At 40.9% G+C, this 27,238-nt stretch overlaps 2 protein-coding genes and 1 long non-coding RNA gene across 4 annotated transcripts in view; 1 reads left to right on the top strand and 2 right to left on the bottom strand.

Moving 5' to 3' along the window:
• The window catches only part of DUSP14 (dual specificity phosphatase 14), a 34,050-nt gene extending 30,504 nt beyond the window's left edge, over positions 1–3,546 (bottom strand). The window contains exon 1 of the mRNA XM_039507950.1: positions 2,818–3,546. The gene's annotated coding sequence lies outside the window, so the exon portion shown is untranslated. The remainder of the gene's footprint in view (positions 1–2,817) is intronic.
• Positions 3,533–27,012, top strand: LOC120387339. 2 transcript variants are annotated; one of them, XR_005590124.1, is made up of 7 exons: positions 3,533–3,758; positions 4,797–4,841; positions 15,784–15,932; positions 16,116–16,374; positions 19,311–19,447; positions 26,056–26,283; positions 26,889–27,012. It is a non-coding gene; the product is annotated as an uncharacterized LOC120387339 (long non-coding RNA). The 2 variants fall into 2 exon arrangements; XR_005590123.1 differs by lacking the exon at positions 15,784–15,932 and having other exon boundaries at positions 3,552–3,758.
• On the bottom strand, positions 4,339–26,972 carry TADA2A (transcriptional adaptor 2A). The gene is made up of 15 exons (XM_039507943.1): positions 26,835–26,972; positions 25,720–25,826; positions 24,976–25,035; positions 24,056–24,147; positions 22,767–22,924; positions 22,146–22,234; positions 20,779–20,851; positions 14,894–14,957; positions 12,947–12,990; positions 12,011–12,121; positions 10,173–10,244; positions 9,420–9,552; positions 8,542–8,585; positions 6,613–6,686; positions 4,339–4,828 (listed from the first exon to the last, which is right to left on the bottom strand). The coding sequence occupies exons 1-15, from the start codon at positions 26,857–26,859 to the stop codon at positions 4,643–4,645; spliced, it is 1,332 nt and encodes a 443-aa protein (XP_039363877.1). The 5' UTR covers positions 26,860–26,972; the 3' UTR covers positions 4,339–4,642.
• Positions 27,013–27,238: the final 226 nt, after the last annotated feature.

The raw sequence follows: 27,238 nt of genomic DNA on the forward strand, positions 1-27,238 counted from the left end.
GAACGCAGATCCCCCAAGTCTTAGGCTAATCCCCTGACCCCTGGATCATCCTTCTGCTCTGATGATATATAATGAAGAATTTGAGCTTGTGCCTAAACAAATGTCTGGAATTCATAAACTCTTTCCCATTCCATTTGAACATGGCAGGGTCTAACAGGCTGCCACAAACCAGCACTGCTACAGGAAGAATGGATGCAAGTGTTGCCTGGATAGTTAACAAGCAGAAGCAATCAGTGTATGGAAGGCAAGTAAGTCTGCCTGGAGAAGAGATGGAGAACATTTGGGCCGAATGGTTTATTAGAAAATACACACGTGCAAGAGACTATCTTAGCCTCTGAAGGTATCTGCACAGCATTTTGGAGTCCCAGCTCGGGCAGACAGACTCAGGCTAGTGGGGCTCATGCTCTGAAATAGCTGGCTGGATGGCGCTTTGAAGTTGTGTGTCAGGCAGGAGCTTGGGCTCTGAAATATTGAGGGGGGGTGGGGGGTTTCAGAGCCTGAGCTCCAGCCTCAACTGCATCTTCAAAGTGCTGTCCATACAGCTGTTTTTAGAGCATCAGCATAAGCCCTGCTAGACTGAGTCTGTCAATGCAGGATGGGAAGCTCGCTCCAAAATGCTGCGTAGACATACCTGAACACTCTCTTTAAGGGACCGAATCAATGTGAGCTGTAGATTTGAAGCCAGGTAGCAACATGTTTGGCGTCTATGTTCTGTTGTGTACATCTAAGAACCACTTTCCCTGAACAAATCAGCTGGCTTCTTCCCTTCTCATTGAGTGCTCAACCAGTTTGTTGGAATAGCAAAGAAAAATGCCAGGAGGCACATTCACTATGGATGGGTTGTCTTCTTTTGCCTTTAAGTAAAACACAAGCAGGTTTTTGTTTGTCTTGTATGTGCAAAGCTGTAGTTCTAGTCTACCAAGATTCTTGTCACCAAAATGGGATGCTTTAGATTTCGCTATAACCTATCTGACTGGAACTGGAGTAGCAAATAAATGTGTTAGTCTCTAAGGTGCCACAAGAACTCCTGTTCTTAAAACTAGGGACTTCACGTGACTTTATTATTTGTATTGCAGTGGCATGTAGGAGCCCATCTCCACTATCAGGGCCCTATTATGCTAGGAGTTGTATGAACAGTAAAAGCATGGTGTATCTGCCACAGAAAGCTTACAATTTTAGGTACTGATTCAGCAAAGCATTTCAGCCCAGGCTTGATTAGCACAACTTCAGTTATTATAAGCAATAACCATTTAAAGCATTGGTGTCTTTTACTGCAGAAAAATAACATGCCCAAAGCAGATTTATGCTCCCCAAAATCATACCGTGTAAAACCAGTTATTAATGGTGATTAAGAAAGCTTAGTGATGGAAGCAGCCATGGCCATCACTATTTACCTGAGTTCAGGCATAATTAGTATTGCAGAATCCCAGTGAGGCACGTTAACCAAAACTGGCCTGCTTCCCATCTTACCCAAGCCTTGTTCCATATTTAACCTCTCATGTTTACCTGAGTCTCTAATTAAGCCAACTGGAATCCTGAGCGGTGAGCACACAGTATAATAATAATAATGACGAGCATGCCTATAATGCCTTCCATCTGAGAACCTCCAGGTATGCTTAGTGGGTTCAGTCTCACATCACCCTGATGAGGTAGGTTTTTGTTATCCCTGTTTTACAGGTGGGGTGGGAAATGAGGTACAGAAGTTAAAGGCAAGGTTTTTCCAAAGCAACTGGTGATTTTTTTGTGTGTACCTCTGTTTTGAGGGACCCGACTTGAGGGGTTTGAAAGGAGTGCCCAGGACTTCCTGAAAATCAGGCCCCTTTAGTGTCTCAAGTTGGAAACCCAGGAAGCAAGACAGCCAAAATCCCTAGTCACTTCGGAAAAGCTTGGCCTAAGTGACTTGCTCAAGGTGACAACAAGTATGGGAGAAATGGAACCCAGGGCTCCTAAGGCCTGTGTTAACTGCTAGACTACATTGCCTCTTTAATTTACCTGGGAAAAATAAAATGACAAACGCGGTTGTTGTGAATGCGTGTCTGGTTTTCCTTGGGTCACTGTACTGGCCTAACTGATTGGAAAAGAGTATAGTAAACAGAACACTATATTCATGGCAACCTTAACTTTTCATTATTGCTAATTATTTGGATAACGCCAGAGCGTGCATGGCACTTTTCAGTACAGATAAAGAGCGGATCCCTCACCCAAATGGCTCACAATTAAAGGAAGAAGAGAATGGACTGGAAAAGCGAGGGCATATATCTTGCAAGCAACAAAACGGACTTATTTTGAGCCCTGAAGGAAGTGGATTTGAAAGAGAAGGGTGGCAGATGGACTTCAAGCTTCACCTGAAAGAAGGTGCTGAGGTGGACAGTGGAGACAAGCTCAAACTGGGGCTGAGCAGCTGGGGCTGAGCAAAGAGGGCGTGAATGCAGGACGGGACTAGGCTGTGAAGGGCCTTTTTGTTACTTCAGAATCGGGGCAGAGGGAGGAAAGACCACAAGTACAGCTGAAAATATAGAAATGTCCACGTGCTCTGAAATGTCCTACCGGGACAGCCATAGGAATCGGAGAGAGATTGTTACATGTTTGTTTTTGGCTTGTTTCTGTTTGTGCTAGAGCTCAAACATTCAAAATAACCATAGGAACAGCAAACATTAGTGTCGTTCTAAAACCTGCACACTAGAAATCCCCGTACTGCCCAGCTTGCAAGTGTCTGCAAAAGGGGGAAACAATTTTGTTTCTTGCTACTTCTGTGGTGTCTAAAGGAAACTTATGAGTCCCCCACACCATTCCCCCCTTCTTGTTTTTTCTCTTTACCGTGGCAATGTTGAATCTCCACTTCCCTGGTTTTGCTTGAGGTCTCCTTGGTAGGCCTGGAGCCAGTGTCCTCTCTGTCCTCAGTGAAGGGGCAGAACTGTTGCCTCCTACACAGATCTTTTCTCCCTGGTGTTTTCAGGTGGTTGAGTTAAATAGGCATTAACAGAAACCAAAAGCTTTCAAACAGTGACAACTCCTCTCAGTTGTTCAGCTTTCACTCTTGGCATTTGTGATGTCATAGTGCTAACAGCACTTGGAGATGGTGGGCCAGAGTCTCGGACATGCTCAGCTTCCTCTGAGCCTCTCTTGTGGTACAAAGGGGATGGAATCCAGTTTTAACTCCCCTGCTGGAGATACCATTCATCAGGGATTGTCTATAAGGTGTAGAAGCAGCGTAGTGGGTTCCTGTTTCCCTTCTCACAGTCTCTGGAGCAGGGCTGAAGAAGGTATGGGAGAAGGATTGGCTGCAGCACATTATGCTCAAGCTATAGATATGCTCAACTGGCAGATGCCTTAGAAACCAGCTGGCCCTCAGGCGGCTAAACTACATCATGGTTTGGCTTAGGGAAGGCAATCAGAGAGCAATAACAGGCTCCATGATGCCCTCTGTCCCCACAGAAGCCAAGTGCAGCGAAAAATATGGTCCAGTATTTTTTAAGAAAAAACAAAGTAGACCAGAATTGTATTTCTACTGTAAGAGAGACAAACAGGAAAAAAAGGCTTCTAAAGTTGTTTTGGTTTTTTTTCCTCCTTAGATTGGAAAAGAGGGAAATTACCATAAAGGAACTGTCTTTATCCTCTAGCTTAGTCACATTTCTTAATACAATGATTATATTGAATTATTCACAGAACAGCTGAGTAGGTTTTTTTCAGTAAGCTGCCACAACCCTATATTTTCTGCTGGCTATTTCAGCACATTCCCACTGAATGCAGGAATACAGGTGAGCACGTCCCTAAGTTCAAAAAGGACATTCCCCAAGTGGTTTGTAACTTGTCTTAATTGGATGTTTTGGTGAATGTAGGAGCTCTGGTATCGATCGGGGGCAGTATATGGTTTATGTGTGTTTTGCTGCTTCTGGCTGAAACATCCACTCTTCCCTTTGGGATTGTGCAACAAAAAATGAGATTTAAGTCTAAGAATTGCCTGTAGCTTGACTTGTCACCAAATAATGAGTGTACTAAGCTTTTTAAGAACAACAACACTGGAGTGGGGTCTCTGACTCTTGCTGTGATATGCGCTAATACATACAAATGTACTTCCTAATGTGACTTTTCCCTCCTCCTTCCACATTAGAATTTTAAGAAGCAGACCCTTGCAAATGCTATTTTTATACCATCAAGCATGTGCTCTTCTGAAAACCAACACAATTTCATGAAGGAGTGAGAGAAGGGGAGGGGATTAGTTTCTAAACCCCTTCACCCACACAAACTACAGGTGTTTTTAGGGATTGCAGTTCTGTTCTTAACTTACAGTGCTAGAAGAAACAAGTCCCATGGTTCTCTTTATAGCTACAAGAGGTGTTAGAAATGAATGCCTACTCACATTTAATATTAGCTTATATGGCACACAACTCTTTCGGAAGTACATGGCAGCATAATACTGCCAACAGGAGTGTTTATACAGCAGAGTCAAAAGAAAACTAGACCAAGAAATGTCAGTATTCGGACAATTTGACAAAGTTCCCTACTTTTTACCAAAAAAAAAAAAAAAAAATTAAACAGAAATGTCCTTGATTCAACAAAGTTTAAAACTTTCAGTACTGTCAAAGCTACTTCAAAGCCATCTCCACATATGTCACTCGTGCCAGGGCTTCTACATGTGTCTTTAGGCTTTGGTGATGTATCCTTCTCTGATCAGGAAGTCATAGATTTTCCTGGTTTTGTTCACATCGATCTTGATGAGTGCTCTAGCCTGGGCTAATCTCAAGCCTCCTTGCTTGTTACACTCATTCACTAAAGCAGCTTTATATTCTAAATAGGCTCCAGGGACCAATCTCACCATCTGACAGAGCTGGAAGACAAAGGTAAAGTTAATAAACGTTAACATCTGCCACACTTGCTCGTCTTGCAATCCCTGGGATGGGGGGAGGAAGGAATGACAACCAAAACCACACTTACTTTCCCCTGGGGGGAAAAAAATGGCAATTACAAGTGAGTCCAACCCGCAAGTAATAAGAGGAAGAGTCTGCTGAGAGGAGTGCTCTCCTGCTGGCTGCTGCTCTAGACAGCATTCTTTACTGACAATACACTAGGGAGATGAGTGAGAACCTAACATTGCAGACGTGTGTTAGCAGCCAGCGTGGGGGGTGTTCTGTGCAGACCAAGAAAAGTGCACATGCCGAAGAGACCCACAACCACCAGTTCAGCATATTGGACAAATGCCAGACAGGGCGTCTGTCTATTAATCCCCTTCAGACTATGGGTTTTTTTTTTAAATACCCTTTTATAAAAGCAGCTATACACACAGCACTTGCCCTCTAGCAGTTTAGGGCAGGACACTGTGCGGAGCAACGTTATGCATAGTGGACATTATGCATCTGACAACAACTGAGCTTATTAAGGTGACAATCTCTAGTCTCTCCTGCAGACTGAAAATATTGATTCCCAAAAGCTCTCAGGTTCTGTTGTTTGACAGGAAAGGTCCCACGTGGCTCTCAAATATGGGCTTTCCCCTCAGTTCTATGCTGTAAGGGTACCAGCGGAGACGCTGACTGCCTCTTTCTTTTTAATAATGAAGTGCTCAGGGACTGAACCCCATTGACAGAAATCAGCTGAGACACAAGGTCTCAATAAGAGAGACCTTCTCTGAACTCTGCAGACAAGGAAATCCGACTCCCCTGTAAGCTAATGCCCGGGCAAAATTATTTGTATGCTGAATGGAGCCAGAAATGCCGCATCCACTGGTGAAGTTGTGATCTGATTTTTCACAACTGCTAGATATAACGAATGGAAAACACAGTTGATTGCTGTGGAGGAAAGGGAATCTAAAATTCATCTAGTGCACATCAAATGTACTGACATTTGCTCCTTGGTAGAATATGTGGCGAGATAAAGACCTTGTTTCTACTATCTTCCTCCATATCAAGACCACCATATTCCATTTAAAAGATTAGTAGATGGGACTCCCATCAACCTTCCAGTGCTGTTTTTAATTAGCCAGATAAGTCAGTCTCTCATATAGGAATTGGGAGATGAACCACAGTATTCTATATGGTACTAGGCCAAGTTAACAAACAGTCCCTTAAAGAAGGCCAAATTCTGCTCTTTGAAACGTGCAGCTCTCACTGACGTTACTAGGAGCCTAATATGCACATCCAAGGGCAGAAATTTGGACAAAGCACAAAAAAGCAAGAATGAACTGTTCCATCTTCCATTGATCATCACAGTGTTATAACTCAACTTCAGTAGGTTTGGCCTAATACGGTTGACTGAGGTTTGGTCCTTTGGTCTGAGCTGGTTGAACTACTGAAAAAAACGTTGTTAGGAGCAAGTGATGGTTCCTCTTGGGCCCTCAAAGAAATCCTCAGCCAATTTTAAAGCAACCATTCATTAACAAAACGTTGCTCTCTTCCCCTATCATAAAACCAGAGTGGAGTAAGGAACATCACACTCTGCACATTATAACGTAACAACTTCCCCAAGCTTCTTGCACTACAGTAAGCCCATTTGCTAGATCTATATAATATAGCTCATAAAGGCTCACAAGGTTAAGACAGCTCAACAAGACAGCATCTGAAGATAAATAGCTACATGGTCGTGGTCTGTCTTCCCATTCATTTCCACTCCTCTCCTTACCTCTTTCTCCTTCTCGTTAAGTTTCTCTGTGCCTGGGAGACCCGTGAGGTTCAGTGGGGGGGCGCTCCGCCTACCTATGGAAATAAGGAAAGCAATGTTCACAGCCTATGATGCTAGTTTGGAAGCTGCAGTTTCTCCAGATGTTTTGTCTCAAAAGGCCGACATCACTAATGTTAACCCAGTAAAATCCAAGCGTTTGTGGTCAGCTATTTAGGGCTCATCTTCAAAGCTGCCCTGGTTTAACTAAAGACATGGCGTTTTCAGTTGATTAAGTTAAAATTCCTGTGTGAACACTTAACTAACCTTTTTTAAGATAAGTTGATCCCTTGCAAATCCTCAGCTAAAATTACATTAGCCAAGTTTAAATAGAATAAACAGCATTTTACACTTGTTTAGCTAAATTGACTCACACGCTTTTAGCTAAATCAGTGCGACTTTGTATGTAGACTGGCTTTACTGTGTGCAGTTCTACAGTTCTCAGCAGGCGTGAAACAGGAATTTTGTAGGAAACTGCCAGGATTGTTATCTTTTTACTGATAAGCTTAATGGTCTATTTTTCCCACCTAATAGTGCAATATGTATAAAGTGTAACTGCAAATGAATGCCCACTGGAAACAAAGCAGCCAAATGGAACATTTCCAAAAGAAGCAGTTGAAATGCTAAGCAAAAATACAGTATCTTCCACTATTTGCAGTGTTGGTCCCAGGGTATCAGAGAGGCCAGTAGATGAGGTAGTATCTTTTATTGGACCATCTTCTGTTAGTGAAAGAGGTAAGCTTTTGAGCTACTCTGAGCTGCTCTTCACGTCAGCCTTTAGGTCAGTTTCTGCAGTTGGGAGGGGGCCAGCAGAGTTAAGGGCTAGATTTTCAAAGGCTTTTGGTGCCTAAAGAAGCATACAGGTACCTAGTGGATTTTCAGAAGTGCCTACGTGGGATTTCAGCTCCCACCGATATCACCAATGTGGGTATTGATAAGAGTGCACATGATGGAATTTCCTTAAAAACCAAGATAGTCACAGAAATGCTGTATGTGATCATGTAACTAAAGACAGTACCATACTGCATATGCACAAGGGGATTGAATTATGGTTGCATGGGTAACCTTAATTTTGGCATGTTCTAACTTCTGAGAGCTTGACTTTGCAACCTTAATATTTGTGTGTCATTCATATATAAACTCCTCACATCTGCATACTGATAGGTTTGTCATGCACACATCACTCTGACATGCGAAGAGACCCAGAAGCAGCTCCACATGACTGCAAGGAAAGGACAGAACATCTTTACCATTTTTTAAACCAACCCTGAATCTTGTTGCAGCGTAATCTGAAAAAACTCTTCTTTCCCCTGGCCACACTCAATAACACAGCTATAAAGACTGATTCCATCTGTATAGCCAGAAGGACCTAGAAATTCAGCAACAACCCATTGACTGCGCATCCAGAATGACCTCTGAGTTATAGACAGTGTTGACTTTTACAGTACTTGGGCATGAGGGCTGCAGATTGGTAATTCTGTAATCAAGCAAGAGAGGCCGCTCTCCTGAACTAACAGACTAGTGTCACTGATGCATAGTAGAGTCTACACAACACTTAGGAGGTAGTGTAGACATAGCCAATGTTGGCGAAATTTATGTTGCTGGGGAGGTGGTGGGTGGTGAATATTCCACACCGTTGAGAGACGCAGTTATACAGATCTAATCCCTAGTGTAGACAGCGCTATGTCAATGGAAGGGCTTCTCCCATTGACATAGCTATTGCCTTTCAGGGAGGCAGAGTACCCACGCTGCCAGGAACTCTCTTGTCGGCATAGGTAGCATCTTCACTCACTTCTGCGCCGCTGCAGTGCTGTAAGTGTAGACAAGCCCTGAATGTTCAAGCAGACAAGCTCTTAGGGCTTTTATTATAGCTCCATCAGAGAAAATAATTACCTGAATTTGAAGCAACTGGCATTGTGGGACTCAGGCCAGAATCACTGCAAGGAAATGAAGTGTCAAATTAACTATGCATTGTATAAGAACAGTTGCAAAAAATGGCCCCTACAATACTTCTTCCAATTTTGTAACAATTGGAACATCCAACTTGCATAACCCAGAGATGAAGCTTAGCAACTTACATATATTAGCCTGATCCTTGAAGTCAAAGGGATTTCCATGTGCGCAGCACTTTCCAGTACTGGCCCAGGAATAAAAACTGAAGACAGAGACTAGGGGGGAAAAAAAGGGACGCTAGATTTCTGTTGATGAAGACTGAACTGTACCCAGCAGGAGATAAAGGGAAAGTACAGCCCTTTCTCTAGACTATATTCTTAGACAGTACAGGATGCAAATTGTACAGGATACATGTTTCCTTCCTGTGCATTGTAGCTTTTGTTCACAGCCCCAGTTTAGTTTAGATGGCATATTGATAAAGTTGCTGTCACTAACATCACACTGCCAGAAAGGACATCAAATGTCATCTGTGTTCTCATTAATACCCTTAAGGGAAGACCCTTGTTTCCTGCAATGGATTTAAAGATAGCAGTTCAGTCTGCATTGAGATCAATAATGTGGTAAAGTTTTCTCAGAAAAAAATCAGAATGCAGGTTACGGAACACTTTATGAACCCGAACAAGTCTCTCTTTGTTTGACACTTAAGCACTATTTCCATCACTTAGGGCTTTTTTAAAATTTCTATGAATTAGAGACTATTTTCCTCTCCCCCCCATACTAATCTGGGAAACACATTTGTTACTGCCAATAGAAAGAAATGTTGAATCTTTCCAATTAAAGTTGTGCATGGAAAAGGCCTAATCTTACTGTAACCGTACATGTCAGCTTGTCGACTGAGCCATTGCTGGCAGGCGCTGCTGTCCTGGATGTACTGGAGGACTTCAGAAAGCATCGTGCGCTTTAGGCGCTCCTCTTCTCGTGTCTTCTTGAGGTGATCATAAGTTCTTGCACCTACAGCAAACATGCATCATGTTCTGATGGACTGTGCTGAACCAGAATTCTCAGCCTGCTGTTCCCTTACTTCAATAGATAGGAAATATTGTCCCCTAATATTGGGCCAGATTCTGCTACCCTTATTCAAGTGAGTTCAAATGATTTCAGTGGGAGTATTTGTGGAGTCATGTGAGGGTGTCAGGGTTATATTTAATTTCAGGGCAAAAATAAGTTACTATAAAAAAAACCAACTCATTCAGCCCTGGAAGTGTGATTAAAGTCTGATTCCTTCCTTCACTTTCTTCACCTGTTGGTCGATACAGTGCAGCTGCCCTGTCCCTCGCGTGGAAAGCATTTATGGCTACTGAGCTACCATACTAGTGCTTTGATAGCTTTTTGGAGTGATGACTACGTTGAGCTTTGCTCGATGGCGCATTCACCAGGCTATCCATCAACTCAAAATAGTTATAAAAAACCCCTACTGCTCTCCTGATGCATTTATTAATAGAAGACTCTCTTAGCTAAAGAGTGACTCAAACACATTTTAAAAAAAAACTCCTTCTCATTTAACACATCCTAAATGTAGCTTAAGCATCCTTCACTATCCTAATAGGCTGAATAATCTCCCATGTACTTACTACAGAAGTTAGTGATTCCTGCCGTCCTGTATTCCTGTAGACGCTTTATTTCCCTTCGCAGTTCAAATTCCACTAGTTTTTCCCCAACAGTAAAGAGCAGAGGAATCCAAAAAGAACAAATGTGGGTAAAATGCTGTTGTTAGTGAACATTGCTGCACATTCCTTACTCATCGGCACTTCAGTTACTAAAGTGTATAGCCACAGATAGTGTTAACTTTTTTGTACTAGCCCATCTGTGATCTTGAGGAAGCAGAACCTACAAATTACTGGATGTGGTATGACATAATCTGATCGCAACTTGGATTTATTTTGTATGACCACTTCTAGATTATTTGTGCAGCGAAGCTATTTTAGCTTCAGGCTCAGGGAATTCCTCCACCCTACTATCGATAAGCCAAATGATGCTACTCTGTAAGACACTTTACAAACATTAACAATCCTCACAACACAGTTAGTTAAGTAGGAATATCCCGAGCTTACAGGTAGAGAAATTGTATAGAGAATGTAGGGTCTGATTTTGTTCTCGCTGACATCAACAAGAGCAGAACTGAGCCCTAAATAACTCTGGTCACAGAGGGACTCTGTACATACAGAGATTGGAACATGACAGACCTGAGGTTTTCAAATGATTCCTCTCTACAAGTGGGGTGGGGGGGCAATGTTTGGAAAGATATCCTGTGTTTGTTTTCCTTGTTTTAAAGTAGGTAACTATATGCCTTGTAGACCTCTTACCTTATCCTATGTTGTCTCTGATCCATGATTTTAATTACTCGACTGTCTCTAAGATTTTCCCTGGCTTGCATCCCCTTTCTCTGTGATCAGTTCAGTAGTGCAGTTAACCTAACTTTGCCCTTTATCTCTAGTTCAGGGATAATTATTAACTTGAGATTTAATTATACAGCTTCCTAGTGCCAGTTAGTTTACAATAAGCAAAAAGTTTGTTTGCCTTAAATTAGTGTGTCTATATTGCTCAGGAGCCTTATGTAATTAATGTGTATCCCTGGCTATGTCCAAGGGGGCTCAGATTAAATAAAAAGGCCTCCCTATGGCTAGTAAGACAATGGGACTAGGTGCTGGAGTCAGTACCACCCAAAAGGAGTAAAGATTTGTAGGATCAGACCCTAACTCAGTAACTGGCTGTGTCATGAAATGCAGCCACATCTGACGTGGAACAGGACAGCTGGTCACATGTTGTTTTGTGCTTGCTAATGAAGAGTAATTCCACCCCCCAATAAAGCCACAGAATTTAGGTAAGCAGGATGCAATTACCCCCACTGGAATTTGACCAGGACACGAGGACATGCTGCGATACACTACAATTACGCAAAAAGAATTAGGACAATTAGATGATGGAACAGTTTGAAACCATTTAAGGTGAGGCGCTTAATAGAGGCTGTGCTGTATAATGATGTCCTAGCTGAGACAGCACACGTGTATCTTATGGAATATACAATTAACTGCTGACTTAACCCCAATATAGGCTTAGGTCATAGGTATTTTACTCTTTCTATGGTATAACATGGCAGTGCACGAACAGTGATCTCCTGAAGAGAAAAGCTTAGCATAGGACTGTAGTATTTCGTTATCTGACATACCCAACAATACACTCAAATATAACTCAATTGACAATGCACCAATAAGAGCTGAGGATTATTTAGTATACCCACCCAGGGCCATATTTATTTTATCTGAGGTAGATGGGTGGGAGGGGAGGAGAAAACCTGTATAGTATCTATTTAGAGAAGGCCATTGACAACTAATATAACAACTTGTCACCCACTTAAATGCTTACTCTCACTGAACAGCTTAAACATGAACAAAGTCAATAAAACACCTACTTGCATGGCTTTCAATGAACTTGTCATGCTCCACTGGGCCTAAAATTCTTGCAAACCGTCGCATTGTTTCATAAAGGTCTTGGACCTCCTTTGGGTATCGTCTCTCCAGAACTGCAATTAAAAAAAAAAAATTGTGACCTCTGTGAGCAATATCGTTATGCTGGGCAGGGGAATTGGGATAGCTAGGCATTTTGTGGGGGGAGAAGAATCCTATTCATATGGTAACTGCTAATAGTTCCTTTCACATGATACAAGTTCACACCATGGTAGGGACAAATGCTTTAAAAAAAAAATAAAAGAAGGCAAGTCTACACATGTAGCCAAAATTCCCACTGGTTGTAAGTGGTAAAATGCCCTGGATCCTAATCCCCACTAAAAACTGTACTGGTGTTGCTACTGGGGCAGTTGACCTGGTTGGAAATTTTTTTCACTAAAATGCCCTAGTGTAGACAGGGCCTCTGTGTTGTAAAGGGGCCTGATCAGATTGTGGCCCCAAGATGGTATTATAATTCTAGCAAACTTCCTCAAACCAAGTCACGTGTCATGATTGTAACAATTTTTTCTGAAAAGGACAAAGCCATGAGTTAACAACACATCTGATATTACTTTTAGTGAGAGAGGGAACATAAATCCCACCAATAAAAGACTAAATGAACCTGAACAGGTCACCATAATCTGTAACCACTGTATGGGTCCAAGTTTGATATTCTTCCCATGGTGACAAAATTACAAATGAAGCAACAAAGAATACTATGGTGGCCGCAACATTCAATTCTAAGTCCTAATGCATGATAGCTAAGTGTTGATTGACAATCTCTTGGACATAGTATGCGTAAACCATTCTATAATGTACACTGCAAACATCCAGCATTTAAAGTCTCTCTCTTAAAATGGCTTTAAGTCAAAGTTAAACAAAAAACTGTATTTAGTACTTACTCTGAAATTTTCTGAGGTTGATGAGGCCGTGGTCTCTTATAATTCTATAATTAAAAAAGAAACAGTAGTAATAAGTAATAACTCATTTATTAATGCACAAATACAAACATCAAAGTTTCTGGTAACATTTATACAATTTTACACAAGTTCTAACTCTATAAACTGGGAATACATGATATTTTATAAACTATTAGTCAGCATGAGTTTGGGACAGCTATGTTCGTTACCATGAGTCCAACTGGCAGGGCTCAAAGAGAGCTATAATCTCTTTAAAGGATCTAAAATAGCTTTTCTAAACCCAAATGTCATGTCTCTTGAATGTCATATGTCTTGCACAGCCAAAGCTAGAAGCAACTCCCATGCTTGATTTTTCGGCCAGCTTGATTTAAAAAACAAAACAAAACAAAACAACAAAGTGGCTGTTTTAAAGCCGCTCATGAGGTTAGAATAGCCCCAAGGAAATGAGTTAATGGGCAGAGGAAAGGTGAGATGGTCACAGGTGCATGAGATGGTCACAGGGCTCTGCAACTGGATATTGCCTGTGTGTGTGTGATTATTTTATATACACACAACTTTTGAGAGAGAGAGCGCGTGCTCGCTTTTTGAATATCTTTGTTAGGGAAGGTTGTGGCTGAACTTAAATCTATGAAACGTATTACTTCCTCTATTTACATAAACTGCACAAGTGTTTTTCCATCCCAGGATATAATAAGCTTTGTGACAGTGACGTTAGCAGTTTTATGTTCTCTTAGGGTTTTGTCCTGCTTGGTCTATTAAAAACTTAACAACCACTGACACCAATGTGCTTTACACAACTACAGGGGTTAAGACACCTTTTTTTAATAAGACACATTGTGTATCATCATGTAGTTTATGCCACGCATAATTTTTTTTTTAATTGGGAGAAGGAAGGGCAGGTCTAATTGAGTCTCCTTCTCTTTCAACTACCCTTCAAAATAACATGTTGTGTTGACCTTTTATTCTGGGAGAGGGATGGACAAGTTTTGCTCCAAAGTTGTTAATCATCTTGGCCCTGACAGTAAAAGGATGAATAACTTACAAAAACTGGACAAAGTATTTGAAAGATTCAATTAATAATTCTAGAGTCATAAACTTTGTTGAATAAAGTATTCAAACTTAATTTAACCATCTCATATTAGCAACACATAGTTAGCTGTATTATGTGTCCTCAGACACTTAGGAAAAGAGGCTCTAGTGTACTAACCATCATGATGTGAGCATATCTATGGAAAGGGATTGGGTTTAGTAAGAGTAGGAGACTGGGAGTCAGGCCTCCTAAACCAGGGTCTAAGTATGCCTGGCCTGGCAGCACAGTGATAAGAGAAGGGAGCTGAGTTAGGATTGCTGGTTTCTACATCTGGATCTACCACTAACTCGCTGAGACTTCATTTAACCTCAGTGTCCCACTCCAGAAAATGGGTATATTATCTCACAGGAATGCTGAAGGGTTAATTATTTATAAATTGCTTTGAGATGCTTGTATTGAAAGTACTCAACTGGTGAAATTCAACACTGTGCATATGGCGAGCACAAGGCCTATATGTCGCTTCTGCCTTGTTTTGACATCTTAAATGAAAGTTTAAGGTGTGTAGAAACTTGTGCGGATCCTTTGTCCAGGGGGAATTTCACCAATATGTGCAAATTAGTTCTGTTGTGTGTGAATCTGCGTACTTCCTAGTCTGTTGAAGTGTTACATTCTCCTGCTTAGATCCATGTGGCTGATTTGTATTCTGTGCACATAGGAAAAGCAGAATATCAGAGTTGAGATCTGCTCTAACAGGAGAAGTTTTCCTCAGTATTAGGTTTTTGGGATCCTCCTGGAAGGTGCTAGTTAAAATCAATTACATTTAATATCAAGATTGTATTACTGCACATAACACGGTGAATATATAAGCTCTGGACTACAATCACTGGTTGAGAACTCACTTTTTTCTCCTCTGCCTTTCCTTTAACCTGGAGTGATAGATATCTACAACGGCAATCTTCAAAGCTGCCAAGTATAGAAAGGAAGATCAGAAAAACTGATTAATCACATACAGGATTATCAAACCAGGCTTCTCCCCAGATCCCCCCAAAACCCGTGTTCATCACATCTTGAAAAGGCCCACTTCACTTGTACGAAACAGGCCAGCTGCCTTTGCTTCAAGATGTTAAAAATCCCAAACCACTGAACTGTACAGCAACATAAAGCTACTACAGCAGTGGTGGACAACCTGCCGCCCGCACACAGCTCATCAGGGTAATCCGCTGGCAGGCCGCAAGACAGTTAGTTTACATTGACTGTCCCCGGGCACGGCCGCCCGCAGCTCCCAGTGGCCGTGGTTCACCATTCCCAGCCAGTGGGAGCTGCGGGAAGCGGCGTGGGTCAAAGGTTGCCCACCACTGTACTACAGGCTAAGTTTGTGCATACTGCACACCCCGATCTATAAAATTGATTTCACTTATTTTTCCTAACACTATCGCACACATGAATATGAATCTTGAGACCCTGAATCCCTTTTCCTCCCCTCTCCTTAGCCCAAAGTTACTATCTTACTATTGATAGTAAGGACTTTTTGCTTTTCGCAAAAGGGAAAACATTTTGCCCTTTATACTTCCCTGAAAAGCAAATGGTTAGGCTTAATATTTGATATGTTTTCTTTGGAGAAGGACTAGCCTGCAGAGAAATAAGGAAGGGGATTAAAGGAATGCCAAGAGCTAAAAAGACTGAGATCTGAATTGAGACAATTCAGAGTAGACTTTGCTGAGACTCTCAGAAATTACCTAGAAGATTTTTAGCTAGTTAACTTTTTTGTATATATATATTTTGTTATCAGACAAAAGAGACCCAAGAGGACAGTTCTAAAAAAGTACGGAGAAAACTTGCTTGTTGTTAGAAACCATCTCTTTCTATATGAAATTGTCTACAATTCTACTGGCTAATCCACCTATAGATTCTGCAACTCATTTTCACGGATACACGGAGGTTAATAAATTTTCTTGGCACATTTTGGAGAGAGCAGATAAGTAGACACCCAGCTCTTCCACTAGGACTAGCTTCATAATTCTGTTAAATAATTCAAAGACCCATCTTGCTAAATAACCGTGTGTGTGTTGATTTCTGGATTGGATTTTTCTCTCAGTGTTACTTGTTTTAATGTTTTCCCAGAAAGAACAGGTTTAAGATTGTACAATGGATTTATAGTCTGCAGAGACAACATGCAAATCTGTGAAACCAAGCAAGAATATTTCTCCCTCCACCTCAATAAACTGAATGAACAGATGTATCCAAAGCGTAGCTGAGCCCAGAAACATGATCCATGCATGACCACCCTCTCCCTGTTGCTGCAGGATAAGGACAAGTGCAGTTTATTAATGGAGAGTTAAATCAATTAGCAATTAATCTAGCAATGAAGAGGCAGGCTGCCGTAAGTATAGCTGTGGGAATTTACTTTATATTTTAAAATATACCATATGTATATTTATGTGCAAATTACATGTGGCTCCTAGCCTCTAGGCAAGTTGCCAGTGTAGCCCTCTGTGCCATAAGGTTTAGCCATCCTTCTTTATTGGAAACTTGGAAGGGTTGGGGTGGGAGCTCAGAAGCCAGTTCCTTTTTATTTATGTAGCATCTTCAGGATAATACTGTATTTTGACGTATGTGAAATCAGTGTCCAAATTAAAGTCCGACAAGCTAAAATCCCAGCGTCTTAGAACCTTTATCTGATACAGAATCTGGAAGCGACAGATTACTAAATCATAGCAATAGGAAACCTACAATGTCCTTGTTCTTTTTAACATAGGGCGATGGGAAGACGTGGTGTATATTTAAATATAGATTTGCTTGGGTTTCTTAGCCCAGCAACAAGGCAATATTAACAAATTCTCTATTCCTTGCTTAGATTCAGGCAGAGAAGAATGAGGACTGTAGTTAGATAGATATGAATGCAATACCTTACAAACTACAGGAATCACTGCCAATGTATATAAAACCTTTGTATTTTTAAGGCTCCTAAAAGCTAAGCTGCCATATTATTTTTTGGGATTTGTGTGGGAAGAACTTTGAGTAGACAGAGATTGCATTGGAGAAACTCTATAAATATCACCAGTAATTGGTCACCTGCAACTGGAGGATTGTATTTCTGATGCTTTCACTTGAATTTAAAGCATTCTGAAAGAAATTATGATTGATTGGGTAGGGGAGTGAACAATTACTAGAGCAAATGAAGGAAAAAAATAGATCTCTCACACAGAGAAAATTCATTCCTTGCAGTCGTCTTTTCTTTATCGACACATTCACATAGAAGCAACTGATTACAAGATCTGGAATGCATGAATAACCCAGACTACTACTATGCTACATGCTGCATGGTAATGAGAAAAGAGATGCTACAAGAATGAAAATGATCTGTTTTTCCCCTTGGAGAATGCTGGAGAGACAGCTGTTAACCTTATGACCAAGGAAATGTCACAGTCAAAGGGTCCATTATGGGAAAAGATAAGAAATTATCAGAATAGCTTCCAATAATAGGCAAGGCTATTTCCCCCACTTTTGAAACCAAAAAACCTGTGCATGTGCTAGCGTATATCCAAATATAGTTTGCTCTTCCCTTCCAGTTCCCTTCTCTAACAGCATCTGCTCTGCAGAAACCTGAGTGGCAGTGAATGAAAGACATGTTTCAGGCCAACTAATCCACTAGTTGGCATCACTCATCCATACAATAGGAAGAATGTAAATTAATGTATGTAATTCCCAGTGTGCTCCTGGCTTTGTAGGCACACACTGGATATAATCCAAACTCACCCCTTCCCAGAGGAGAGAAAAATCTTAAGGAATCTATTTTAGACGCTGTAGCAGAGCCTCCTCTAGGGCTGTCTCGGGAATAAACATTGTGTAGTGTTTTAAAAACAGTACGTTTAAAAGGACATTGCCAGGTTTCATGTCACACGTTTTCACGGCAGCACAATCAGAGTTTTAGTCTATATCTAATCACTTCTTCAAAGTCTGCAGACGGCCTTGGTAAAATGCTTTCTGATGTTAAAAATAAAAATCTTTTTTGGGGGGAAAGGGGTAGGAGAAAGTCTGGATGAGGATTAATAATTAACACTATAATTTAGTCTCTAATGAAAACTCACAGTTTCTAAGATTTTTTAAAAGCCCCTGACTGAATTACAGATTGGTAATGATTTGTTTCTTTCATTCTATCCATTATACTATATTTAACTGCAATATCAATTATCTACCTGCATGCACTTACCAACTTACATGTGCTGCACACAAAGAGTTAACTGTAATAATGTATTTCACGCTGCTCCTGAAGCCATCTTGTCAGCTTCAAGAAGTAAAAGTGAAGGATACAGATTATCCCGGGTGGTAAGAAGCTGGATGACTCAGCAATCACAAGCATTCTGTGCTCCTGATAAAAGACATTTGGGAGTCTAGATGCTTTATGTTAAACTGCATTTCTCTTTCTTGTGGGAGTAGTGAGAAACCATGTAGAGCAATGCAAGGAAATATAATTAGGATGAAATTAAAGGGACAGGAGTCAGGTAGCTTAGACCTGAAAGAGAAGATGACCATAAAACGAATCTGCCCAGTTCATTTTCATTGTCTAATCGGAGTGAATTTCCTGAAGCAAGACGTAGAAAGTAAATTAGATTTCAAAAATTCATTTTTAACACAATGGTTAGGGTAGGAACACGGAAGAAAATGTTTGGCTTTCTTAAAAAAAACCCAAAACAAATGTAGGCTAAACGTTAGGGAGGAAAAATTCCTATCTGTGAGAACTCTGTGTGAGATCCTCATCCCTGTGCTAGTCCCCTTTATGCGGAGTAAGAGGGTCGGAGCCTTTTGAAGGAGCTCTAAGTACCCCAGGTGTGGCTGACAGAGTCCAGTTGCCTATCCTGGCCCTTCTCGCAAGCTCCAGTGAAGATGGTATGGCAGGAGGAGGAGCTGGGAGCAGGAGGGACATATTGGGACAAGCTGCAGGAATTCCAGGCAGTGCTGTGGCCCACAGGACAACCAGGGGACACTGCCATAACTTAGGCCTCCGGTACATTGGAGGACCTCTCCTGCCCCCAGAACAGCCAAGGACTGGGCGAGTACAAAGATGGCTTACAGTCTCCTTACTCACCCTCCTCCACTGGGCTCTGAATTCTCTGCTGTATCTTTTTGAGGGATATCGTAAATGGCAAGGCTGGGGGAGGAGGAGAAAGCATGCAATTGATGTGGAAGACGGTGTCAGTAAACTGGTTACAGTGAATAGCAAATGAATGAATAGGCTAAAATAGATGAATTAGCGAACACAACCAGGACACTACTTATTTATTTATTTATTTATTTGCTTGCTTTTCGATTTGCCAGGAATTAATGGAGGAAACAAGAGCAGCTGTAATTACGCATCATTTCTTTCCACACATGTTTAAAGAGGAAGAACTTTTTTTGTCAGAGAGAGCATGTTGAATCTCTGCACAGTGCACACTAGTCAGTGACTTCTCTAGGTAAGCTTTATAAAGGAATGAGAGGCTGATTTATAATGCAGACAAACTGTTGCTATTCCAAGATTATAGTTTACAGATGGAAATATTTCTTGGGAGTCGAGAGAAGGTTTAAAGATTACAACATCATGTTCTCTGCCGTCTCCTGCTAAACTTCACACTGAAATAGAATGACTGGAGTTTCTTCTGTGACTCTAAGAAACACTAAGGCTTTCATGGTCAGGGTGACATAAAAAGAATAAAAACCAGCCCCTCAATAATTGGATGGAGAACTCTGAAATGCGAGCATGGTACTGTTGAATATTCAACATGTTTATAAATAAGAGTGACCAGAAATCCTCTTTCCCCCAAGGATTTAAACCTAATTCAATTCTATTACTTCCTTTTGTTTGGTACCAATTAGGCAAAACTTATTTGCAGAATTTCAGTGAACTCTTATTAGAAGCTCTTCGCTGAACAATATTAGAAGCTATGAGAGTAACCCTCCTTTTCATGGAGAGGAAAAGGAAATCTTTATATTCAACTATGCCACTGCAGTTCAGTGTATTCACTTGGCTGAACAAAGATCACAATATCTCAAGAGCATATTTTGAACTCACTGCACAGGGCTTAATCTGCGTACCACCTACTGTTGCCTGTATCCATACCACCCTGCTAGCAGATTTCACAAACTAAGCAGGATTAGGACAGGTGGGAAGACTTTCAAACAACACCTAACTGCAACAGGAAGTGGTATTAGTAATTCACTAGATGGCACTGTTGCATCTAAGTCACTACTGAAGCAACGCCACAGCATGGTGTTAGCTGACACTGTGCTGCATGAGGTGCTACCTTTCAGATCAGGGTAAAATCCAGGCTCTGACCTCTTAAGATCCATGACTGTATCATAGTTCTTTACACAGATATTCTAGGGAAGATGCCTGTAACCTAGCAAAACTCTAGCTCTGGTAATATCATATGCCTACCGAAATTCTCCCTGCAGTTTCTATTGGATATAGTATTCCTGACTTCCTTTCCTAAAGTGCGGTATGATGTAGTTGGGTCTTATTAAAATGTTCCACCTTACAGTTGGCTACATTTCAGTGGTGGGTAAGGCGATCTCTTTAGTGTAAATATAGCCTGTACACCCATTGTTAAAGTTATGGCAGGAGCACTGGATTGAAATACACTATAGAAATGCAAGTGTTATCCCCAGCACACACAATTGAGAGAATTCTATTAAAATTGAAACTTTACCCCCAAAACCCATATGTGCAGAAAAATCAATTGAACAACATTGAGCAGGCATTTTGAGACACCCCTTTCAAACATTCTTCCCAAGACATGGGACTTACCATGTAAAATGTCTGAATCATCTTCCACAAAATCTATATCTCTCAAATCCCATTCAGCATAGTTGTCAAACTCCTGTTCAAAGAAGACCAACAAGTGCTCACTAGTTAATTCTAGGAACCTTGATAACTCACTGGAGCAGATGACAGAGCTGAAGAATACTGAAAACAGAGATATTTACTAAAGACCATTCCCTCCCCGCAAAAAGAAGTCAAGTTAAGCGTGGCTTTAGAAGACTACATCCTTGTACCAGATGGAAAAACCCTACTGGGGTTTTAATTAGTGGAAGAATAATCTACAGCACCAATGACTGTAGCAGAAATACACAAGCATCCAAGTGGAGTACAATTTAAATATAATATCATCTACCAGGTAACTGCCATTGCTCCTATTCTGTGTGGGAAAATTCTGCACAAAAATTGAAAAATAACATGGGCCAATGGGGGCTGTGCCTGCTTATTCTAGGACTGACTTTATCCTGGTATGTTAATTAGGACATTAGTGATCACTGAATGAATAGAAGCTTGCTTTGTAAGAGGACTTTGTAACCATGGGCCCGATCAAAAGAAATTGAAAGCAACAGGAGCCTTCTTATGAACTTCAGTTAGCTTTGAATCAGGCCAAATGCATGTGTCTCTAGGGAAAGTAAACTAAAAATAAGCTGCCCCCCTTTTGTTGAGCATCTCATTCACACATCTAGCCTTCCTGCATAAGAGTCATTCATTATCAGACTTTTGGTAATGCTAATGGCATGCCTTACAACGCTTATTCACAAAGTCCGTTAGCTGCTTCTCAGGCCCTTTAATACACCTCTCTGATTATAAATGGAACCCCATAAAGTAACATCTGCAGAAAAGAAGAACGAGGGGGGATTTGATAGCTGCTTTCAACTACCTGAAAAGGTGTTCCAAAGAGGATGGACCTAGACGGTTCTCAGTGGTACCAGATGACAGAACAAGGAGTAATGGTCTCAAGTTGCAGTGGGGAAGGTTTAGATTGGATATTAGGAAAAACTTTTTCCCTAGGAGGGTGGTGAAGCACTGGAATGGGTTACCTAGGGAGGTGGTGGAATCTCCTTCCTTGGAGGTTTTTAAGGTCAGGCTTGACAAAGCCCTGGCTGGGATGATTTAGTTGGGGATTGGTCCTGCTTTGAGCAGGGGGTTGGACTAGATGACCTCCTGAGGTCCCTTCCAACCCTGATATTCTATGATTCTAAGGTCATGGCTATCCTTGGTTTTATCATCTAATCCCCTTATTTCCTTTAATACTTTTGATATGAATATTAAAGAAAATCTGTAGATAGAATGAGTGAGTGTGTGTGTGTCCCTAATCAGTAGCAACAACAAAATAAGACAAGAGAGATTTCTACCTCAATAAAGTCAGCTCTAGCTGGCATGTACCCAGCCATGTCCCTGGAGAGCAAGGAATCAAAGGTAGGTCGTGGAGGATCATCAGCAGCTGAAAAAAATATGGGTTTTCATTGCTGTGGATATTTTAATTTGACATGTAAATGCAAAACAGACTGCAGTTCTAGAAAAGAGTATTCCCTTTGCAGATGCAGGAGGAATTAGTTTAGCTAAGACAGCCTTATTATTTAGTAATTAGGATGGGTAAAAGTGCTGAGTCCATTGGGATAAGGTGAGGTACACTCCACTCCTCAGAGAATCCTCTGTCCATACAGTTGACCAGGAGCATTTTTGGGGGGGCTCACCTTCTTGGGTTCAACATCAGGTGACTTCATTCCCTCACTCTCCCACAATGCACCTAATGGAGGGAGTGCAGTATATTTTATGTACCAAAAGGCTTGGTCTGGTACATGGAAAATCCTATTCTTAAATATTCTATGGTGGTCCACAGACCAAATATTACTCTCCTTTCTCAGTAAAAGCAAAGTACACATCCTTCTCCAAGGTTCAATCAATTCTCTGAATGTTTTATCTTAGAGACTGTGCAAAGAAATCCAGTGTCCATCCCTACGGTGGATACTTACAGTGGAATGGAATGGCTGTGTCAGCGTTTTGTGCCTCTTCTGCCTGCTTCAAGTTCAACAACGTAGATGCAAACAAGGGATTGTTGATGAAGTGTTTCATATAATGTTTTTCACACTCCTCCTTTGCTTTTGTGCACATCTGATTGGCCACGTCCTGCCTAAGGAGGGGAAAATCCCACAGAAACTGGCTGATTTTTCACTAATGGAAAAAAGAATTATTTAAAGAGAGCTTGGCATGTTCAGCCTAGCAAAATGAAGTCTGAGGGTGGAATATGATTTCTCCCCAGATGTAGTTATAGAAAGTAAATAGCAGGGATGGAGAAGAGCTAATTAAGCTAAAGGACAATGTTGGCACAAGAATATATGAACGGGCTATGAATAAATGTAGGTTGGAAATTAGATGATGGTTTCTAACCATCAGAGGAGCAAAGTTCTGTAATAGCCTTCCAATACGAGTAGTGGGAGCAAACAACCTAACTAGTTTTAAGAAGGAGCTTGATAAAACTTTATGGGATTATCTGAGTGGGTTGCCTGCAATAAAAGGCCTGGACTTGATGACCCAGTCCTTTATCCTATGTTCCTAAATGGAAATTCAAACAGGTTTTCCAATTTAATTTTGTCTGCAATTATATTCATGAGACCTGATGTAGCTCTGTTTAAAGCAGAGCCTGGAGTTCTGTTAACTTTACAATCTGGCTGCTAAGTACGGACCACATCTTAATAGAAGCATTGTCTTGTGAATGGGAAGGGAGATGGCTCCCAATTGCAAGCATGATCTCCTCTAATTTGCAAAAGCTTAACTACAATTATTTGAATACAAATACCAGAAAAGTAATTATTTTTAACTATCTTTAATGTGATATAGAAGCTGGAAACAAGAGACAGCACCATGTGACCAGCCAGCTCTCAAATGACCACAAGCTTTATGGACAATCTGTGGGCAGGGTGAAATTAAAGGCCTGATCGTGCTAGATGTCAAACTCCCTCAAATTCCAATGACTTCTGTGGGAGCTAAGGGAGTTCTGCACTTCACAGGAGGTGCTTGGTATCTCTCAGGATTAGGCCTTCAGTGCCTTCCTCAATGTCACACACAGTCAGTGGTAGAGCTGGGAACGGCCCTCTTGATCTTTCATTCCTCCACATTAATGGTTAGATTGGACTCTCACCCATGAGGAACATGCTGTGTTGTGTGCCAGAATATTCAGCACTCAAATCCTAACCCAAAGCTCTCAGAAGTCAATGGAAAGACTTGATTTCAATGGGCTTTGGTTCAGGCACTAAATTCTCACCAGTTTCCAAATCCACAATCCATCACGGCCTCTAGGAGTGCCATTTCCTCCTGAGCTGTCCAGCTGGGATCCAGAACAGGAAAATCTGACGTCTGGAGAGAAAAAAGAACAAATCTCAGAGTCCCTCTCTCTATAGATCACCACCTGCAGAATCAATGAAATTCTGGTGCTATCTGGCAGTAAGAGCTCAAGCTGCTTTGGTACTGGCCGTTTAAAAGCTTCACTTTGTCCCAAGGCAGTTTTATGTCAATAAGCCATCTACCACAATTACTGCTAGTTTGTGAAACCGTCATTATAGAAGCTCTAAATACAGCAACATTTAATGTATCTACCAGCTGTAATGCAAAAAAGTGTAGTGTCGTTAAATGAAATCTAAATTGTTTTTTAAAAGAAGCTTCTTTAAATTTTTTCATTGGGAAGCAATTTGTCCATACGATAAAATAACTGTCTACCAATTTTTCTAATGAAAGCCTGTGAGCCATAGATGGACAATAAAACACAAATTAAAAAACCTTTGCATCATTCCATAATGTTAGATATGTTCAGTAAGAACATAAGAGTTGCCATATTGGTCAGACCATGGACTATCTTGTCCCATATCCTGTCTCTGACAGCAGACAGTACTAGATCTTCAGGGGCAGTGTACATCTTCCACTCCCAGTTTCTGGTAGTTTGAGTTTAGAAATAAGTACCTCCTCTTGTTTGGATTAAACCTGCTGTTTATAATTTCATTGGATGACCCTAAATTTAAAAAAAAAAAAATCCACTGCTGGGTTAGCTTTTTGACAGTTATAAAATTCTGAAAATGAGGTTGTGTATCTAACAGACTTTTAATGTGAGATTAGTAAATACGGCTCTAATTTCTAGAAAAGGATAACAAAACCCAAGATGAAGAAAGATAATTTAAATTGTATATTTACCATGATTTCATAAGTATGATCACTCTGGTGTTTCTTATACTCAAATCCTCGTGTGAAACACTGCAAAATAAAAGATTAAAACCATGTTACTTTCCTGCCTCTTCCTTGAGAATACATTTAAGTTCCGCTTTTTTTATTGTGCACTAACAAAAATTGTCCACTTTATAGTTAAAACTGGATTTTTATAGTGATTTAGTCCCCTCTACGCACAAAACCCCCAGTCTGAGTTAATGTGTTGTTGGACTGTTTTTGCAGTGGCTCATTGCAGAGGACAGAGCACAGACATTTATATGCAGGAAAGTACTAGAAGAATAAAATTTCCCTTTAGTTAAAGGAAGAAATAACTTGTCACCCATCTTTCCAAGTTTAATACTATATTGAGGATGGTTCACAGCTATGTACTGCAATTTAAAAGGAACTCCGCTTAGATAAGACCTGAGATATAAAAGGCATGGTCTAGCTGTCTGTGTAGACCACTACACATGTCTTTCTCTCTGTGTCCCCATGGGTGCCTAATCAAAGACTTCCTTCACCTGCTTATCCTGAATTCCACATTTCTCCCACCCTCCAACATTTTCTCTACCATTTCCCTGTCTCTCAGCAAATATTTGTCAGATGAACATGAGTTGGTACGAGACTGACTAGAAACTACAAGGTGATAGGCAATGGTTTATCATTTTAGAAATAGCTTTGATGACCTGGTTCTCAACAAGGCATACACTTCCACTTTTACACTCAGCTTACCTGCAAACACAGGAGAAAGGGAGGAGGCCCACATTCTGCACATTTGATGTACGGTTCCATGAGGTAGGAAGAGCAGCCTCGGCAAGGTGGTTTATCAAATGGGTCGTCTATGAAATCAACAAGAAAATACGCTGAAGGAAATTTAATGCAACACAAGCATGATATTATTGTTTACGCAATCATCCTTAACCACTAGAACCTTGTATTTTTAAAATAAAGTTAGCAGTGTATCTATATCCTGTGTGGTCTCGTCAGTTGATATTACATTTTTAAAAATAAACTGTTTAGGTAATAAGAGTATACACGTTACAGCTGATGTAACCCTTTCTTCTCTAGTTTCAGCTTTCTCAGTTATCTGTTGGAAGTTCCTCGTCCAACTTCAGCTGCTAGAGAGATCCTCACCTTGACATCTTCCCAGACATGGTGAAATTATAGATCATCACTTGGGCCGGATCCTGTGATGTGCTGGGCATCTTAAACTTGTGCAATGAAAGTCTATCCTATTGAAATCTATGAATACTATCCTGCAGAAATACAAGCAGCATGGACTGGAAGACCAAAGAGGTACTTTCTAACTCTAGTATCTATGATTCAGTGCTTCTGAAAGCTGGGTGAATCACAGACCAGGAGACCAAAGTAATATATTTATCTAGGGAGACTGCACAGCACAGGAAGTGGCAGCTGTCCCATCTGTTTGCCCCCAAAACAACCTAAAACAATAGTCTGTTGGGGCGAGAAAGGTGTTCTGTTTCTATAGCCAATTCAAGCCCTGGCCTCTCTAAGTTTGTCAAGAAGGGAGTTAATTAATGCTGTGTAGTGGTGTGTGGGTTTTTTTGTGACAGATTTATTCAGTGGGATATTTATATTTTATTTAAAACTTTATATTTAAATTAACAATTAGGATACTTAATTTGTTTATTCAACTAGACTATTTCCATTACCAATCCCCTGATCCGAGGGCCCCCATCAAATTATTTTATGACGGTTCTGAGGCAAAAACCATCGCATGGATCAAAGTACCCTATTTCTCAGCAACCCTCATTGGAGGATAAAGCCTTCAAGCGAGGGCAGATGTTTTTAAGACCTCTCTGTAAAGCTCTATTTATTGTACTTACTGCTGAAGGAGGCCAGGCGCTCCATCCTGCTCACACTGTTGTGTTCTTCTTCAGGACAGCAATAAAAGCACCCCTCCTTGTACCACGCTCCTCAGTGTAACACCAACACCTGCTAATGTGTCTACCAGGGTACCATCCAATCGAAAGACAGCAGGCTGTTATACAGCCCCTAGAACAGATAAGCTCCTCTAAGACTGTACCAACTACTCAAGCAAAGAGGCTGTCAGTCATTGCAACAGAGATCATTTGAGGTGGCTGAAAGTCTGTTCTCTGCAGGTGAGAGAAGAAAGCAAATGCAGAAAGATACAATTCATAGTATTAAGAAATCTGGAGCTCCAGGATCATCACTTATCTGAAGAGAAGATTTCTGTGACCGCCGTAAACGTGGTGGTTGCCAAGTAACC

Source organism: Mauremys reevesii, linkage group 20, assembly GCF_016161935.1.
Source record: "Mauremys reevesii isolate NIE-2019 linkage group 20, ASM1616193v1, whole genome shotgun sequence".
Classification (NCBI taxonomy): Eukaryota; Metazoa; Chordata; order Testudines; family Geoemydidae; genus Mauremys; species Mauremys reevesii.